General features: G+C 38.6%; 1 protein-coding gene across 5 annotated transcripts in view; it reads left to right on the forward strand.

Annotated features, from left to right (window-relative positions):
• Nucleotides 1-20,281, forward strand: part of LOC106882230 (nuclear envelope phosphatase-regulatory subunit 1) — a 49,980-nt gene that overhangs the window by 22,165 nt on the left and 7,534 nt on the right. For 4 of the 5 annotated variants that reach the window (XM_014932860.3, XM_014932850.3, XM_014932842.3 and 1 more), the window contains one exon: nt 15,093-15,164. In XM_014932860.3, coding sequence (XP_014788346.1) covers nt 15,093-15,164 — 72 coding nt within the window. Of the gene's footprint in view, nt 1-4,657; nt 4,752-15,092; nt 15,165-20,281 lie in introns of those variants that run through there. The other variant, XM_014932858.3, reaches the window with a different exon arrangement.

Genomic DNA, 20,281 nt, shown 5'->3' on the forward strand with positions numbered 1-20,281 from the left:
TTTACTCTGGAGTTTTAATAATACTGAAACATGTCCATTGCTTTTGCCAGTTGGCCTCTTAAAACCAGATCCTCTCAAAATTGCAACACCTATATTGTCCCAATACTTTGATCAGCTGATTTTGTGGGGGTCACCTCCTTGGTTACTTGCTTTAAATTCTAAACACTCCTGGAGGAAGTATTTGTCTACTAATTGCTTGGATAATCTCAGTTAAATAACGGTTTTTTTAAATTTACTATATTATATCTGAGACCTTACCATTGTTTGCTACAGTCTATATTACCATAATAATGAAAGTTTCACCTACTTACCTAACCAACATTTATGATTATAGTTTTACTAAATATTCACTCTTTGTCTTCACATATACATAACTCTTTACTGCATACATACATCTTGGCTGATTACACACATTTCTACTATATGCATGCATAACCACAGTAAGCATGCATCTATACTGTATACAAGCATCTCTACTGTATGCATGCGTTTCTACTATATATATGCAACTCTAGTTTACATGCATCTCTGCAATGTATATGCATTTTTAAGTATCATATCTACTATATATATATATATATATATATATATATATATATATATATATATATATATATATATATATATATTATATATATATGAGTGTGGTCGATGCCAGAGCCTCCTGACTGGCTCCTGTGCTAGTGGGACATAAAAAGCACCATTCGAACATGGTCGATGCTAGTGCCACCTGCCTGGCCCTCATGCTGGTGGCTTGTAAAAAGCACACTACACTCTTGGAGTGGTTGGCATTAGGAAGGACACCCAGCTGTAGAAACCTTGCCAGAACAGATTGGAGCCTGGTGCAGCCTCCTGGCTTGCCAGTCCTCAGTCAAACTGTCTAACCCATGCCAGCATGGAAAGCAAACGTTAAGCGGACGACGATGATGATATTATAATCATTGTTTCATCATTCACTTTCATTGCTTGCATTGGTCAGATGAAATTTGAGGCAGCATTTTTACAAGTGGATGCTCCTCTTGTTATCAACTCTCTGTACATCAAAAATACTAAAAACGTAAAACCTAGTTACAACATAAGCATTTCATTTCCACTCTATACACAAACCACAGTATTCCAGAACAACTACAATGCTATCCTCCCCACTCGTGCTCTATTCTAACACTACTCTAATATCAGAGGAGACTATAACCTTCACTCATTTCAGATAAATGCAAATCTATCTATCTATCTATCTATCTAATCTATCTAATCTATCTATCTATCTATCTATATATATATATATAGGTTAATGCCAGTACCCCCCTCCCCAACTAGCTCCTGTGTCAGTGGCACGTAAAAAACACCATCCCAACGTGGTCGATGCCAGTGCTGCTTGACTGGCTACCATGCTGGTGGCGTGTAAAAAACACCCACTACACTCTCAGAGTACATGGCGTTAGGAAGGGCATCCAGCTGTAAAAACCTTGCCAGATCAGACTGGAGCCTGGTGCAGCCTTCTGGCTTGCTAGTCTCCTGTCAAACAGTCCAACCTATGCCAGCATAGAAAACAAACGTTATACAATGATGGTGAGTTTTTTTTTTTTACATTTATATCTGCAGCATCAGTAATGCTTACACCCACAATGCTCATAACGCTTATATTTACAACGCCCCAAACACTTTCATATACAATGCTTCTTCACTCCCCCCAGTAGAGGCAACGACCTTAACAATTCTAATATTTGAATGATGGTAGGTTAAAAGCAAGAACAACTATTATGATAGCTGTTACCAAATGATCACATGAACCTTCTTTTCAGGTGCTGAATAACATCTCCCCTTCCTGTGTTACCCCCCATATTTTTTCCCAGTTTTCAGAGTTGGCACTGCAAATGTAGGCACATTGAAAGGTAGGTCTAGCAAGATTGTAGAGATGCTTGAATGGAGACATGTTGATGTATGTTGCATACAAGAGGTAAGGTGGAGAGGAGCTTCAGCCAGAGTCCTCACAAACAAAGCACATAGTGATGGAATAGGGGGTGTGGGCATACTTCTTGCAGAGGAATGGGTGGATAAGGTCATTGAGGTAGTGAGGGTGTGTGATAGAGTACTTAAACTCAGGCTAGTCTTGCAGAATAGTATAGCTACAATTATCTCTGCCTACATGGGCCTACCAAATGAACAGAAAGGATCACTTTTATGATATTCTTCTGCAGGCTACCTCAAAGACGAGTGACAATGATCTCATCTTTGTGGCTGGAGATTTTAATGGGCATGTTGGACAGCAACCTGGTATCTTCCATGGTGTACATGGGGGCCATGGAGTTGGTACCAGAAAGGAAGAGGGAACAAGGCTCCTGGAGTTCTGTGTGATCTGCAACACCAACTTCAGGAAGCCAGCTAGTAACCTGATAACCTATCAATTAGGTGACTCTGCTAGCCAGATTGATTTCATTCTTACCAGACAGCGGGATGCATAGTTGCACTTAAATAAAAAGACCCTTCCTGGTGAAGAATGTACCCCACAACATAGACTAGTTATTAGTGACTCGAGGCTAGAAGGATGCCAAAAAAGCAGACCAATCTGGAAAAGAAGGACTTGGAAGCTTAAGAACTCTTCACATGGTCAGAGATTTAGGGATATCCTTACTGAGAACTTTGATAAGGAGGAGGAGTTACAGTCCTGTGACATAGAAGGAAGCTGGGAATTCCTGCGAGACAGATTGCTGAGTGCCACAGACCAAATCTGTGGCTGGTGCAAAGTCTCTTCCAAACCTAGGGTAACATGGTGGTGGAAAAATACTGAGATGCTTAAAATATCAGGTGGTGTGGGTTATGGTCTAGTCACCCACATCGTAAATCAGGTAGTTCATGAAGGAGTCATACCCAATAACTGGTGTAGCAACTGCAGGAGAAATATCTAGCCAAAGATAAACATCTGCATTTGGCTTTTGTTGACTTGGAGAAAGCCTTTGACAGGGCCCCCCAATCCCTTATCTGGTGGTCAATGCGGAAACTGGGGATAGACAAGTGGTTGGTAAAAACTGTACAAGCCCTGTACAGGGATGCTGTCAGTAAAGTGAGGGTTGGCAATGAGTATAGTTCTGAGTAGAAGTAGGGGTCCTCCAGTAGTCCATGTTTAGTGCAGGCTTCTCTATAGGTCAGGAAGACTTCCCATTGTGTCTTCAAAAGTCTGTGAATGATGTAGAACCTCTGACAGTGTGTAGTAGTAGATGCAGAAAGAAGCACTCCTGCTGATTAGGGTGCACAGTGTACATCCGCCTGATGGCCCCACTTCTCAAGACAGCATCTTCTTCCCAGTCCTCAATGCGTGTTCTTTGCTTGTGTCTGTTTCATCTATTGTGTGCCCAGGTATAGTACATGGGGACCTCTACATACAACAGTATTTGGGCAAACAGATCACATTGGCATAATTTGAAGAAAGCTGTCAAAGTGGTTTCTCATGGATTCAGAACTATGTTTCAAGCATTGTCTTCTGTGAAATATACACGCTGGCCATTTTCAAGATGTACAGATAAATTTTAAGGTGTTCCTACATGTAAACAGGGTGTGATCTTTGTGCATTTGTCTAAAAGCAGAAGAGTTCTTCATGCAGCACTTGTCAATTGGCTGAAGTGACATGAAAGGCATCGTCATTCATGGTATATTCGTGAATAAGTCACTAACCGAAATAAGTGGATCTATTGTTTACGAAAATACTATTTGTTTAAGGGTTGTACTGGATAAATTGTGAAAATAACTCTAACAGTTCAAATACTAAGAAATAAGCATACTCAATTTGATTTATACCAAATAATATAGGAAAATGAATGGGTTATTTCCTTTGGCTGTTAAAATAAAATATGTTAGTTATATATAAGGATCCCTTCCAGGGGCCCTATTATCGATTTTTTTCAACAATCTGAGTATGCCATGAGGTTTCCAGACATGAGAGTTCTACTCACATGTCCAGTTTCATCAAAATCGATAAAATGATGTAGGAGGAGTTAGCTAACAACTTCGCAAACACACCCACAGACAGAATTTCCTACATATGTAGTAGATAAAGTTATTAATGTATATTGACCCCTTTATCCATTTAATTTTGGCCTACATTATAAGTAGTAATATTAGGAATAATTGTCCTTATTTTGCCTGAGAGATCTAGTTTCTACTTCAATCAGGCTCACGAAGCCAAATGAGTTTGACACGCCTGCTCTACATGATTAGTTGAGCTGCTGGAAGGGGAGAAACATTAACTGCTGCAAGGAGTTTTATTGAGTATTATGCTGTATTTGTTTAATATTTTGCCTAAAGTTAGATACAAACACACAGGTATTAATTATAATTACTGTTAGGCAGTTGCATATTATCTCCTCATTTCTATAGATGATCTGTTAAGGTTCACACATATTTGTTTTTGATATAAGTTCAAAAGTTTATCACTGTCCTCTTGCTCTTCTCTCTCTCTCTCTCTCTCTCACACACACAGACACACACGCACGCGCACACACACACACACACACACACACACACACACACACACACACACACACACACACACACACACACAGAGTATGACATACTTAGGATCCACTTAACTGTTGAACTCTAAGATAAACCAGTAACTGTATCACTAGGTTTAGAGGACAGAATTGTCAGATAACTAACTAGTTGCATCGTTCTTACCATGTCTGATGAACATGAACTTACAGAATGGCAAAAATACCTTTTAGATGAAGACACAGACATTGCTGTCTGTCAGAATGGTAAGAAAAGATTTCATTTTAAGTTTCTTGTGGACACAACTTCACAATTTTCATTTGTGTCTAATTTACTATTAAGAAATTCCAGCTATAGATTTCTTTTAGAAAGACCCTTTAAAAGACTTAAAGCTCAAGTCTTGTTTTAGACTATCACTTCTTAATTTTCATTTTTAAAAATATAGATATTGAAGTGGTAAATATACTAAATTTTAAAACTTTAGTTTTTCTTAGTTGAATGACAATATATTTTTAGTTGATAACTCATAAGGAAGTAGATAGATTTTGCCTGAAAAATCAAATTTTAGAATAGAATTCCTACAAAAGAAAGGAACAAATCAAAGTGAAATTTTGGTAGAAAACCTAACCAATATTTGAGAAAACTTGATGAGAATATTTTGTGAATAATTGCTAGATTACCATAAATGATATGAAGGAATGTTATACATATGATAGTACTGTGATAATATTAGAAGAAAAAATTTAGAAAAATCTTACCTTTGTATTTCATGAATTTTAGTTGGTGATTTACAATTCTGTGGTAAGTGATAATATTATATAATGTAAATAACACAAATCCATACATGTGGTTTTATACAATACTTCAATTTGATGTTGTTGTTAATGTTTGTGAAGTAATATTATTATTGCAATATCAACCTTGTGATTGCAGTATTGGTAATATCATGGTGTTCTTGTAGTAATCACTGCACTATACCAACATAATTTAAAATGCAAAAACTATTTTCCATAACAGTATAATAAAACCTGAAATTCCACCTTTAGTTGTTGTAATATTCTGTGGTTAAAATAAATTCAGTATTCCTGGTACCATCTTACAGTGTTGTAAAGTGACAAACATATATTACATTCTGTCTACTATACCATTGAGGGTATCTCAAAATGATAGAGATGAAAGTATGTCCTTCATAAATTGGCCTGTTCATCAAACATTTTCATACTCACTTAATAGGAGGGCGTTTTCTGTAAAATTTCAGTGAGATTTGGTAGATAGTAGATAATAGGTATGGAGTAAGTTATTGAATGTTCTCTGTTAGTGACATCAGATTGAATTGGGTTGATAATAGATGTTGTTAGAGCAAAGGTAGGTGGAGGACCAGTTGTATCCAGATAGTAAACTTCTCCCAACCACTAAAGGCCCTAACTACCATGCTCACTCTTAATCTCCCCATCAACACTGATATAGCACAACTTATCTTTACATTTATAATTATTTGATTCTGATATCTTTTATTTTGATCGCAGCTACTTATGATATGACATCCCCCCTCCACAGTGTCCTATTAATGTGAAATTCCAAATTAGTTGATATGCAGAGCAAAAAGAAATAAACTGAATATTTAAGAAATTTTAACCCTTGCAAGTTCTTACCTTAATTATGATCTAAGGAAACTGCATCCATATATAGGATTTTTCATTACTTTACTCTATTGATAGTCTTAAAGTATAGTTTCAAAGCTTTCTGCTACATGTTCATTAGGTTTCTTAAGAGTTTCATCTTCCTTATTATAGTGATCAGTATTATTTCAGTTGTCTTATTATTATTGAGAGCTTTCACTGTGCAGCCTAGTACAGTTCCCTGTACCTTCATTACATGCAGTTTTCTTTTGTTTTCCTGTTGTATTGAACGTACTCTATGTAATGTGTGCCATGCCTAGTTGTGCTGTTTTCTGTGTACTGTATAACTTACAAGTCCTGTAGTATTCTAAGTAAAATGTATACTGTGCCTGGAAGTGCTATTTTCTGTATGTTGTGTGTGAGTGTGCTGAGAAGTTGTAAGTTCAATCAAAATAATGAAAGTACATGATAACAATGAGAATGTTATTATTCATATTCTCTTCTGATCGATAAATCTGGTTAGCTGTGACAAACTTTGATCAACCATGATAAAAACTACATACAGAAAAATTAATGTTGCAGATATATTCAAAAGGCCTGAATGTTAAAGATATAAACACAACATTCTTCAAACCTGCTGTTGATATGTGTGTGCGTGTGTGTGTGTGTGTGTGTGTGTGTGTGTGTGTGTGTGTGTGTGTGTGCATATATGCATATATGCATATATGCATATATATAGATATGTTATAAGCATACCAAGTGGCAATAATTGAAATAAAGATGTGTACACTTGTGTATTTAACATCTTGTACATCTGAACATGAAAAGATGTTTGCTGCGCTTATAGTCTTGTAGAAAATTTCTTTCTAATAGACCATGTTTGTAATACCACATTATGCTGGACTTTGAATAACATCATTAGATTGTCAGTCATGTGTATGTGTTTTAGCATGATTACACTCTCTCAGTGCCAAACACTGCTTCAGTCATTTGTACATACATAAAACACATATATGATGTATGTACTAGGTAGTTTATTGGTAAATGAAGCAACAAAATATACATGTATGTCAGGTGCCAGTGAGTCGGCATTATGCAAATACGTCTTCATGCATGTGAGTTTGTAGAGAGCCTTTAATTGATTTGGTCTAGAGAAAGGGGCTGTGCCCATGGCCTTTGCAGATCCTCTAAGATTGATGAGATTGATACCATTAATCTTACCCTTAAACTAATACAAGTTGATGACTGCAGAGAAAAATATGTAAGGAAGGAATTCCAGAAGAGCTAAACATAGTGCAGAGTAGGTTAGTACTGGGTGGAGATGGATACAATAAGGGGTGATAGTAGGAGGAAGTGGAGTGAATTAGGAGTGCCAGAGTGGAGTTGGTACTAACCTAACCCGCTGCAAAGAGCTGAGATTACTATGGTAGCAGTAGAAAAAGAAGAAAGAATAATCAGTACATTTGTAGGCCAGAGGTTGGGGTGTGTATGATTTTACATTCACATAGACTTTGTGTCCTTGACTATATGTTTTTAATGAGTTATTAGGAAGTTAAAGTTACAAAGTTCTTGTAGAATTTTGTGCAATGGAAATTGTAGCTGATTATGAAAATGCCATATATGTGAACTGTTGGTAAAAGACGGTGCTGCACAGGCATGTCAAACATGCAGTCTGCGGGCTGCAGATGGCATAGCTAGAAATTTAAAAATGGGGAACCCCAAAATTTTTAATAATAAAAATAGTTAATAATATTGTTACATTTATGTATTTATTTTGCAAGATCCCTGATGTGAAATCATGTGTTGAAACAGATATTGTTATATTTTGGGATGGTCATTTTTTCTCCAAAACAGTGACGTCCCAACATGACTGCAGCTTTCAAGCTGAAACTAGTTAAAGAATTAAATAGTGTGTGTTTATACAGCATAAATTTTTTTTTTTTTTAAATGAATGACCATCCCAAAGTATAACAATAATCAATAATAATTTAATTAATAAAAATAGGATTATTGATGACCAAATGAAAGGTTTTAAAAGATTTTTACTTAATAACAAAAAATTGATATGATGAAAATCTTTGTTGTAAACATGTGTTTAATAATATGCAGCCCTCATGGCAACATGTATGTGAGCAATGCAGCCCATAGGGGCTCTGCAGTTTCACATGCCTGGTGTGGTGAACTCATAATAGTTCTTGTGTGAACTCAACTGCAGTTCTATTTGTTGGAGTGTATGATCATTGTACACAGTGCTGTTCTTCATGTTGCTGGTGAAACAGAATCTGAGTTGATGATTTAATAGCTGCCTTCTGTCCTTGTTAGCACATCTGCTATCTGTTGCTTCTATATCTGCTGTGAGATATGTGGTAGCACTGTCACTCTAAGCTACTCTGTCTGATCCTGGCATACTGAGTTGGGTTACATTACTCGACAATCACTGCAAACAATACCAGTTGGTAAGTTTTGTTTTTCTGTTAGTTCTTCTACTTTGGTCATTAGAGACATTTATTAATATAGCACTGTTCTGAGTCACTGATTGGTTACAAAGGTTGATGATATAGGTTCATTTTGATGCCAGTTTGTCTAAACGAGATGGTAGACTACTTGATTGGTCCAAAAACTAATGACGTATGCCACTGGTATTTCAGGCTGTTGCCATAGAAGCTGTCACTGCTGTGAAAGTATGCACACTAGGTGATTGGTCAAGAAAGGTGCTGCTATGTGGCCGTAGCATGGTCCCATTCCTTGTTAGTCTGCAAGTAGACTTGAACAATCATAAAATCAAATTGAAATCTGTAGATTTGTTCATGTTCCTGGCCTGTTGCAAATATACTATTGTAATATATTCATTAGAACTTTTAAGCTGTGAGGATTTGGTTGTTTATGTTTACATTGTCTTTTTATCATCCCCAATGTGAATTCTTTTCTTCATTCACTTCTGCTTTGTTGATTCTTGTCAAGTATTTGCTGTATAGGCTTTTTTTTTGCTGATTGACAGAATTGTTAGAGCTTCAGACAGAAAGCTTCAGTGAATTTGCTCTGATTCTCTGTGCTGAGTTCAAATCCTGTTGAGGTGAACTTCATCTTTCATCTTTTTAGAGTCAATAAAAAAAATAAAATACTAATCCAACATGGTGGACTGGTGAGACTGTAAGAACATTCAGCCAGATGCCTTGTGGTATTTGTTCCAGTTCTATGTGTTCTGAGTTAAAAGCGAGCTATGGTGCCAGACTTAATTTTTCACCTGGTATAAAACCATAATCTGACACAGGTGTCTTTAGCAGAAATTTCCCTGTTGTAAGCATTCAAGCTAGATTTCCAGTTTGAGGATGCTTTCCTGCCTCCCTGCCACCAGTCTCAGAAGTCTTAGCTAAAAGAGATAAAAATACTATTTTGTTGTTTCATTTTCAGTTTAGTTTGTTTCTCCGTTCTTGTCACAAAATGTGTGTTACCACTGTGTTTCTATCTTATTTTTGTTTTGTTCATGTTTTGTAACTATTTGTATTAATTTCTCTTTATTATTTGATGTTTTTGTAGTCCTATGGTAGATATTTGATAATATTTTTGTACTGGTTAGAGTTGTGATACATGTTATTTTTATTTCGGACTTTATAGTATTAATGTGATGCTTCTCTTAAAATTCTCTCTGAATCTTTTTACTCATTTGTTCTCATTTGTATGTATTATACTCTATCTAGTTCATTTGTATCTAAGTATTTGTAAGTCTATGCTCAATCTAATTATCTTATCTCTGTGTCTTTATCTCACTTGATATTAGTGGTTTTCATTAAATTTTCACTCTTCAATTATTACCTTGACGGATTTATTTTGAAAACTTAATTCCATACCAATTTATCTGCAGAGTACAACCTGATATCTTTATATATAGTTGATTGTCTTCTCATAGTACATAGAACTTGTATCTGCATTTCATCTGGTTTAGCATGTTGGTTAAAAGTGTTGACACCAGACTGAAGCAGGAATAGGGAGAGAAAGTCCCCAATGGGTTTTGTTTATTTTTCATTTTCCTCTTGGTGGTATCTACAGAATTATTTTCTATTCATTCTTGACATGTTTGATGTACTTACTTATTATGGTTGCTCCTTTAATCATAGCTAATGTTTATTGAATCCAGTCCATGCTCAGATCCTTTTTCCTCCTTCTGCAGTTATTGGTTATGGCTTTGTTAGTCATTAATTTATCTTTACAATCACACCCTGTAAAATGGTTAGCATTAGGAAGAGCATCCAGCTGTAGAAATCATGCCAAAGCAGATATTAGAGCATGATGTAGTCCTCTAATTTATTGGATCCTGTTGGACTATCCAATTCATGCTAACATGGAAGATGGTTGTTAAATGATGATGATGAATATCAAGTTTATGCAGTGTTCATTATTTTCCCCAGTTGTGAGTAATTTTTTTACGGTGGTCATTTATCTCGTGTCATATTATTTGTAGCTAAAGCTTTGTAGTTATTAGTCTTTCCTGTTTCCTTAGTCTTAGAGATTAAGGTGTCAACCTAATTAATGACTTGTATGAACTAAAGATCCAACTTTTTAGATATACCACATATCTGTTTAACCTGAGGACCTTACAGAACAGTCCTACATATAGTAGTGAATTATATAGTGTTATATGACAGTTTGGTTATGTTGCACTCTTTCCACTGTCTCGTCTATTTCTGTATGCCTGTAGATTCTAGTGGTGGCCATAGCGAAAGCAGCCTAGGTGGATTTGGTTAAAACACGATAGTTGCTTTTTTCCTGCTCTTATCCCAGCACAGTGCTTGGTGCTAGTGTGGCTATTGATCCTGCAACTATTTTTGTGTTTATGTGCTTTCCATGATTGTCTGGGCTGAGTGGGAGGGATAGTGTTCTTATTTGTGCTGTAGTAGTGGTCTGTCGCATTTGTAGGTGATTTTACATAGAGTGGCAGAGACTGTGAGGGCTGGAGATTCATGCAGCAACAAACCGTAGTCCTAATATGTCCAGAAGAGCTTTCATATAGAGTGGAAGGTTTGTAAGTAGAATATAAGCACTCTGAACCGGTGGTTTTGTATTGTAGTACCAGAGGTGGTCCCACATGGGCTGGTATCAAAAGGACTAATCTTTTAACCAATACTCCCTGCTAGTATGGTTGGAGAGTTTTATTATTAATGTTTTTAAAGTCAGATATTGATGTGCTATAATTATTTTAGTTTAACTAACACAACTAAAGTGTCTTCAAGGAATGTCATTGACAGGGTTAGAATTCACAATACTGTTGTTCTAATAACACACCTCAGTAACATCTTTAATTATTTCTCTAAATAACATGGGTTTCTATTTTCTGTATTTTGATATGTATTTTGAAAGTAGGTTCTTATTCCTTTATCTTACAATTTTGAAAAATTCTATTCCTTAATTTTCCTTTCTCAATTCTTTGTCACCTTAGTATAGTGTTCATGTAGTAATAGCTCTTAGACAAGTTTTGTTGTACCATTTGTTCATAGAAATAACTATTTTAGATATGCCCTACACATTATACCTTAAATTTTACAATTTTTAATGTAACACCTTTGTTAGAAATAGAAGACTGACAAAAATATTTGTTCTTTATTACATAATTTTAATTTGTTATTAGCTTTCTGTATAATTTACTTTCTTTTACTTTTATTTTTGTTTCATTGGGTATGTCTTTCTCTAAATTCCTTTTTAACTAATTACTAAAGCATCACGCAGTATTTCTTTTCAGATTCAAACAACTATTATCTTAAAAGATTATAGAAGAAACAGATATGAATTATATATTGTATCAAATTGTTAATGAATTTATTCCAGATAACTAATTTATTCTTAACCTGTTGCTAAAATGATTTTCCTCTATGTAACACATCTTTCTTCCATGTAATGTAGCATTCCTCTGTGCATAAATGCTGATCATGACACATACCATGTTTGAAGCTTAATCTACATTATCCACATTTTTTCCTCTGTCTTCATGTATTGTGATTGCTTTCTCTCATAATGTATCATTTCTATCCTTACCAATCAAATCATCTCCTGTTTACATTTGCCAATGTTTTGGTTAGACTTTCTCATCTCTTTGCTGCTATAAAACCATACATACAATCAAATCATACATATACATACACTTATGTGTGTGTATGTGTGAACTGATTATTTTAAAGGTATATGTTTGGAATTGTTGTTGGCACTCCATTGCTTATGATGTCGAGGGTTCCAGTTGATCCGATCAACGGAACAGCCTGCTCGTGAAATTAACGTGCAAGTGGCTGAGCACTCCACAGCCACGTGTACCCTTAACGTAGTTCTTGGGGATATTCAACGTGACACAGTGTGACAAGGCTGACCCTTTGAACTAGAGGCACAACAGAAACAGGAAGTAAGATTGAGAGAAAGTTGTGGTGAAAGAATACAGCAGGGTTCGCCACCATCCCCTGCCGGAGCCTCGAGGAGCTTTAGGTGTTTTCGCTTAATAAACACTCACAACGCCCGGTCTGGGAATCGAAACCGCGAGTCCGCTGCCCTAACCACTGGGCCATTGCGCCTCCACATGTTTGGAATACTCATCCACTTACATGTTACATGTTTATTCAACTGAAAATTCTGTAATCCATCCCTTCATCCACATATATATTGGGTCATCCCATAAATAATGCAGTTTTTTTCAATTGCGTGAACTAAAAGACAGAGGGGGATGGGATAAACTACCCGCATCAACTTGCTATAAAAGCAGGTAATAATTTTACCTTGTGCTTAATGTTAGTGCAAATTTTGAAGAGTGCAGTTTGATTTCAACAGTTATTTTTTCAAAGCTATAATGGAAGTGACAAAGGAACGTATTTGGCATATTTTGTTTTATGAGTTCAATAAAGGCAACAATGCAACAGAAAATGCAAGGAATATTAATGCAGTATATAGGGATCGGACAATAAGCTTAAGCCAGTGTCAATGGTGGTTCCAGAAATTCTGAGCCGGAAACTACAGCCTAGAAGATGAGCTTTGTCTTGGAAGATCGGTAGAGCTCGACAAGCATGTCTTGCAAACCCTGGTGGAACAAAATCCCAGCATAACTGTTGAGGAACTAGCAGAGAAACTTGGATTTGGTTATTCAACCAGTTCTCAACACCTGCATGCCATCAGAAAAGTCAGCAAATTGGGTCAATGGGTTCCTCACAAACTTTCCGAGTCTAATCGCATGTAGAGAGTGAATGTGTGCTCTTCTTTGCTGTCACGTCTCACAAATGAACCTTTTTTTGGACTGAATAGTGACTGGTGATGAGAAATGGGTTCTCTATAAAAATGTCAAGCACCAAAGACAGTGGGTAGGAAAAGGTGAAACACCTGCACCTCAGGCTAAAGAAGGTCTTCACCCACATAAGGTGTTGTTATCTATTTGGTGGGCTATGAAAGGTTTAGTTCACTTTGAACTTTTAAACTCAAACCAAACGATAACAAAGGAGATCTATTGCGAGCAGTTTGAGTGGCTTAAGTCAGCACTTGAAGAAAAAATGATCATTTTTGGTTTCAAGACAAAAAGTGTTCTTCCATCAGGCTGATGCTTGGCTACATACAGCATCCAATGACCCCTCTCTTGTCAAAGAATCTTTGTCTTGCAAGCTACTTGGTGACCCTGTCAGTGTTGGTGCCATATAAAACCATCCAGTCCACACTGTGAAATGGTTGGCATTAGGAAGGGCATCCAGCTGTAAAAACTGTGCAAAAACTGACCTTGCCTGTGCTTGTGCCACGTAAAAAGCACTCTGTCTATCCTGCTGGGTTGTTGGCATTAGGAAGGGCATTCAACTGTAAAAACTATCAAAACAGACAGCAGTCTGGTGTAGGCTCCTGACTGGCCAGCTCCTGTTAAAACATCCAACCCATGCCATGCTAACATGGAAGGCGGACATTAAATGATGATATATATATATATATATATATATATATATATATATATATATATATATACATATACATACACACACACATATATATACACACATACACTCTAATAATCCTTCCTACTATAAGCACAAGACCTGAAATTTTGGGGGCGAGGGCTACTTGATTACGTCAACCCTGGTACTCAAAAGAATGAAAAATAAAGTCAATCTCGAGGAAATTTTAACTCAGAACATTAACATGGATGAAATGCTACTAAGTGTTTTTGTCTGACATGATTCTGCCAGTTTGCCACCTTTCTATGTACTGATGCCAAGCCAAATAAAAGCATGGTTGTCCTTGCATACAGGCTTGTCCCCTGCATCTCTCTTCAGCTGAGTATTCCTAATCTTGTAGGTTTGTGGGTGCTGGTGCCACATAAAAAGCACCTGTACTGGTGCCATGTAAACTCATCCATGCCAGTGCTGCGTAAAGGCACCTAGTACACCCAGTAAAGTGCTTGGTGTTAGGAAGGGCATTCAGCCCTGTAAACCATGCCAAAACAGACATGGAGCCTGGGCAGCTCTTCAGCTGGCCAGCTCTTGTCAAACCGTCCAACTCATGCCAGCAGGAAAAACAAACATTAAAAGATAATAATGATGATGATGATGATGATGAATACCTTGTCTGTTAAGTCCTGACCCTCCTTCTGTTTTGTCTTTAGTAGTCATTGTATTTGCACTATGTATACACACACAGACACATGTGTGTGTGTGTGTGTGTGTGTGTTGTGGAGATGAACAAAATTGGAGTAGCAAACAAAAAGCAATACCTTATGTTATTTACTTCTCACTATGGATGATTTGTTTCTGATTGAGATCAATAAAATAGGTACTAGACAAAATACCGGACTCAAAATAATGACTGAAACAAGTGGAAAAGAATATCTACGTAAGTAAATTAGTGAATGCAATTCAATGAAGGGTTATTTTTAGGATATGTTCTCTAAAATACACATGTTCAGTTCCATTTAAATTTTCTACAAATCTAATTATTTAAAGACCTGGTATGTATGGGAAATATGTTTTGTTTGTCTCTTTTCAGATCTGAAAGCTTTTGAAAGACGGTTGACTGAAGTTATTGACAAACTGCAGCCAGCAGCCAGGTTTTGGCGAAGTAAGGCAATTACTTTACTTCTTTATTTATATGTATATTGTTTTTCTCTTCATGAAATTTTTGCCAATCCTAAATGACTAATAAAAGCAATAATAATAATAACGATAATAAGGTTTCAAATTTTAGCACATGACCAGCAATTCTAGTGTGTGGGGGGTAAGTTGATTACATTCACCCCAGTGTTCAACTGGTGCTTGTTTATTGGCCCTGAGTATGAAAGGCAAAGTTGACATCGGTAGAATTTGAACTCAAAATGTTAAGGGCCGGAAGAAATGCCATTAAACATTTTGCTTGGTATGCTAACAATTCTTCCAGTTTGCTGCTTTAATAATAATCCTTTCTACGATAGGCACAAAGCCTGAGACTTTGGGAGATGGGAACAGTCGATCACATTGACCCTAGTACTTAACGGGTACTTATTTTATCGACCCCACTGAAAGGATGAAAGGCAAAGTTGACCAGAAAGCGTAAAGCCAAAAGAAATGCTGCTAAGCATTTTGTGCCATGTGTTAATAGTAATAATAGTTACTATAAGGCTTGGAATTTGATGGGCAGGGTTTAGTCCATTACATTAACTCCAGTGTTTGACTGGTACTTAATTTATCGACCCTGAAAGGATGAAAGGCAAAGTTGATCTTGGTGGCATTTGAACTCAGAACGAAATGCCACTTAACATTTTGCCCAGTGTGCTAATGATTTTGGCAGCTTGCCACCTTAATAGTAGTAACAATAAGGGCATTAGAGAGACGTAAAACATGGTATGACCACAAGCCACAGATAGTAACTGAATTAGAGACTTGTAAATCCTGTGGGATTTCCTAATTCAAACACACTAGGTGTTTGGGCACAAGAAACTGGACCTAGTGGTGGTGGACAAAGCAAACCACATGTACTCTCCAATTAATGTTGCATTCCCATTTGACTGACGAATAGTTTATAAGGAAGGCATGAAGATTGGGTTGTCATATACAATCCTCTTAAATATGGGATAGCCTGACTATAGAAGATGAAAAAGGTGAAGACAATGCCAATTGTTGTTGGGGCTTTGGGGACAGTATCAAAAGATATTAGGAAGAACATAAAGAAAATGGAAATAGAGTGTCTGGTAGAGCATGGCCAGAATTACCAGGAAAGTATTAGATAGTATGCCTGCTACTCATGTAAGATTTCAGGAGTTCCAACAAAACACGAGTTAAAAGAATATAATAATATCATCAAGTGGCCTTCTGTAATCAGCAATGAGAACTATTAATTTTGTGGCATTAGAGAAACCATGTCTCCTTAGTACAGCTAGTAACTCAAAATATGTGCTGAATATCTGAAGGTATAAGTTGTGGTTTGATGTTCAACAACTGAAACCAGCAGGATCACTAACATCACTCCTGTTTGAATATAGAAAAATGACAGTCGTAATGATAATTGTTTGACATAAGCACAAAGCTTGAAATTTAGTTGATAAAACCATTCCCAGAACTTGTTCATTATTTTATTGACCCTGGAGGGATGGAAAGTAAAGTTGATCTCAGTGGGACTTGAAAATCAGGAGATACTGGAACATAACTCAAAACCATAAAGTATTCTGTCCTCCTTGCTATCTTTTCTGCTAATCTGTAAGCAATAATGTGTACATAAAGAGAATATATTCATGAGGCAACTCATTAAAAGTTTTGTTTTTATTAATCATGGGATGTAAATTTAATTACTTTATCACTTCTGTAACATTATGTGTGGTATACCAGATAAGTAATCCGGATATATTATAAACCATTATAAACGTGCACATTGTTTTATTAAATGTTGTTTATTTAATTAACATTACACTGTAATAATGTTGAAGTCTTATTACTATCTGTTCCACAGTGAAATGTTAATTAAATAAATTGCATTTAAAGAAAACAATGTTCATGTTTATAATGGTTTACAATATATCTGGTTTACATATCTCTTGAAGTCTGTGAAGACTCATAGCTTAGTGTTTAGAGTGTCAGGCTCACAATCATGAGGTAGTGAGTTTGATTCTCGGATTGGGCTCCGTGTTATGTTCTTGAACAAGACACTTTATTCCATGTTGCTCCAGTTCACTCAGCTGTAGAAATGGGCTGTGATGTCACTGGTTCCAAGCTGTATTGACCTTTGCTTTTCCCTTGGATAACATTGGTAGCATGGAGAGGGGAGGCTGGTATGCATGGGTGACTGCTAATCTTCTATAAACAACCTTGCCCACAACTGTGCCTTGGAGGGGGACCTTCTAGGTGCTTCCCATGTTCATTCATGACTGAAAGGGGTCTTTACCCTTTAATGTTGAAGTCTACTCACCATCATTACCATCATCATTTATTGTCCATATTCCATACTGGCATGGATTGGACAGTTTGACAGGGGCTAGTAAGCCAGAGGACTACACCAAGCTCTACTATCAGCTTTGGTAGGATTTCTAAGGCTGGATGTCCTTCCTAATGCTAACCAATTTACTGAGTGCTTTTTATGTGGCATCGTCACCTATGGGATGATGGCGCTGCCACCGCTGACGACGATGAACAAAAAAAGATGTAATAATACCATCCTTAATCAATAAAGTAATGATTTGAGGAAGTTAGCAGAGATCTACATGAGTTATTAGTGAGTATAAACAGTTCAAAATTGGTTTGATGTGGAGAAGAGGAAAAATCTTCCATTTTGGGCTGTACTCTTTCTCAAAGAATGATAACTTTGTTGTTATTGGTCATATCCCATTAGTGCTTCTTGAGCAGAATTTTGGCATACTTCATTTTGGTCTGAGACTCTGGTGAATAATAGACATGAAGTTGTATAGTTTGTGTAGGCTGAAGCAAACAACAGCCATGAACTGTACATTTCATATGTCAAAAACTATTTAGTTTCCTCATAGGTCTTAGGACTGTCATGATCCCTAAGGTCTTAAGGCTTGGAGCTGAATCTGGTTTCAATGGTGTACAAGTAAATTGTGTATGCATGCGAGTAGATGTAATCGCCTTACCTCGGTTTTCCTTTCGTCGACTGTGAGTCTGTCTTGCGGTATCCAATCCTTGAAGCTTGCCCTGACCCAAAGAACACCAGGAATAGCAGCTGCTTCTCCCAAACCTAGACCGTCGCTTAACATGTCTTGTCCTGACCACAACCCCGTTTGAAAAGGACACGAATCCCGATCGAGGCTCCCTCTGCCCTTTTTCCCCTTCCGGTCAACTCGCCCTACCGGTCAGCCTCCCCAGACACTGACGTCATACCACACGCCACCCTGATCTTAAAGATCACGTTCACCCCTACTCCAATTCGAAGTCCGCCATCCAACCGGGCGGGTGCCTTACACGTCGAGATCTTCTCAAGCTAGGTGGCTCATTTCCATCGTACTCTTCATCTGACGAAGTGGCTATCCTGCTCAGGTCCAGCACGTGACGTGGCATTCCATCCACAGATACATTGTTTCTGGAATTGACCGCTGTCACTGTTCCCCTGCCCCATTGTGATGTGCAGCGCGCCTTCGGCAGCTTGATCCATTCTTCCTCCCCTACTTTCATGCCGGCGGGTCCCTTCTCTTCCTCGCAGAACTCCGGCGTCTTACTGGGATGCCTCCATTCATATTTGAACACCGCTCTGTGCGGCACAGACTCTTCCGCTTGTCCGGATCGGGGAGACATGTTGTACCAGTAGACCGCTTCCAGGGGTGAAATGTGCCCCCTTTCAGCCATGGCCTTGATCGTCCGATGGTGCCTCTCAACGATTCCGTTGCCACTCGGCCTATACGCCGCTCTAAATAATCGTCACCCCTTCCACTGGTCAAGCATCTCTCCCAACGCTTCCGAACAAAACGCTGCCCCGTTGTCCATTAGCAGTTCTTCGACGGGACCCCTCTCCAAGAATATCCCGTTCAGAATGTGGGCAATCTCATCGGCAATGCCTGTCCTCAGATCCCTCCAAATGGCCAGCCGGCCCGGCCCGCAGTCGACCATGCTGAGATACATTTCCTGACGGTAGTGCGTCACATCCACAGCCAGTCTCCTCCAGTTGCGCTCTACTGAGAGGTTCCCCTGCTCATGCCCACCCTGGGCGGGGTCAATGGACTGGCATCTGTCACATTTCGCGACCACTTTCTTCACGTTTCTCCTAGTGACGTCAGCATCAACCATTTTCGCCAGATACAGGGTCCTATCCACCCCCAAGTGGTGCATAGCATGTAGCTCCTTCAGTTCGGAGTCACCCAGCCGACACACTGCCACTATCCCTTTCCTTGCTTCCTCCGGTTCCTCCAGCCACGCCCTTTTCACCCTGGTCAGTGCGTCCGCCCTGTTTCTTTTCGAAGGCACGAAAACCACGTTCAGCTTCAGTCCGAACTCGGCGATCAACTCTCCCAGAACTCCTAGGCGGCGTTTCACCAACATCTCCGCGGCACCTTTCGTCCGGACTCTCTTCTCGCTGGTAATTACTGTTCCTACGCAGCCGACCACGGTGGCTGAATCCGCCCGGATCTCGATCGAGCGCAGCCCCCATCTCAGGGCCAAATTCACCCCTTTCAGCACCGCATCTAGTTCGGCGACATTGATGTGGTTGAAGTCGTCCGCTTTCCGTAGCCAGGCCGCATCCTCCACCTCAGCACCTTCGATCTCCAACACAACCCCTATCGCTATACTGCTAGCATCACACCAAACCGTCCTGCACTCCATCTTGGGCACATACCAGTTTCCTCTGACCGGGTCTTCCGCTCTCGTTCTCTCCAGGATTTCCCGCATCATCGCCACCGTCGCCTCTCCCACCTTGTCACTCCAACACTCCCCCTCTGCTCGTCTCTTGATGTAACTACATGCAATGCGCAACCAACCAGCGATCGGGTAGTGTCCAATCAACTTCCCACAAACCGAGAACAACTCTCTCCTGCTGACGCTGGAACTCAGCTCTGGGATCTCGTTTCCTCTCCGGAACACCAGCTCGCCCGATCTGTCTTTTTGTAGCTTCAGCCCCAGCACAGCTCCCTCCACCATAGACTCAGGCAGTTTCGCAATCAGCCCAAACCCCTCCAGGTGTCTCACTACCTCGGTGGCTGGCACTACAGTCTCGTCAACCAAAATGTCGTCGATGTAGGAACTGGTGGCCTTCCTTATCCTCTC

Source organism: Octopus bimaculoides, chromosome 1, assembly GCF_046866305.1.
Source record: "Octopus bimaculoides isolate indiv1 chromosome 1, ASM4686630v1, whole genome shotgun sequence".
NCBI lineage: Eukaryota > Metazoa > Mollusca > Cephalopoda > Octopoda > Octopodidae > Octopus > Octopus bimaculoides.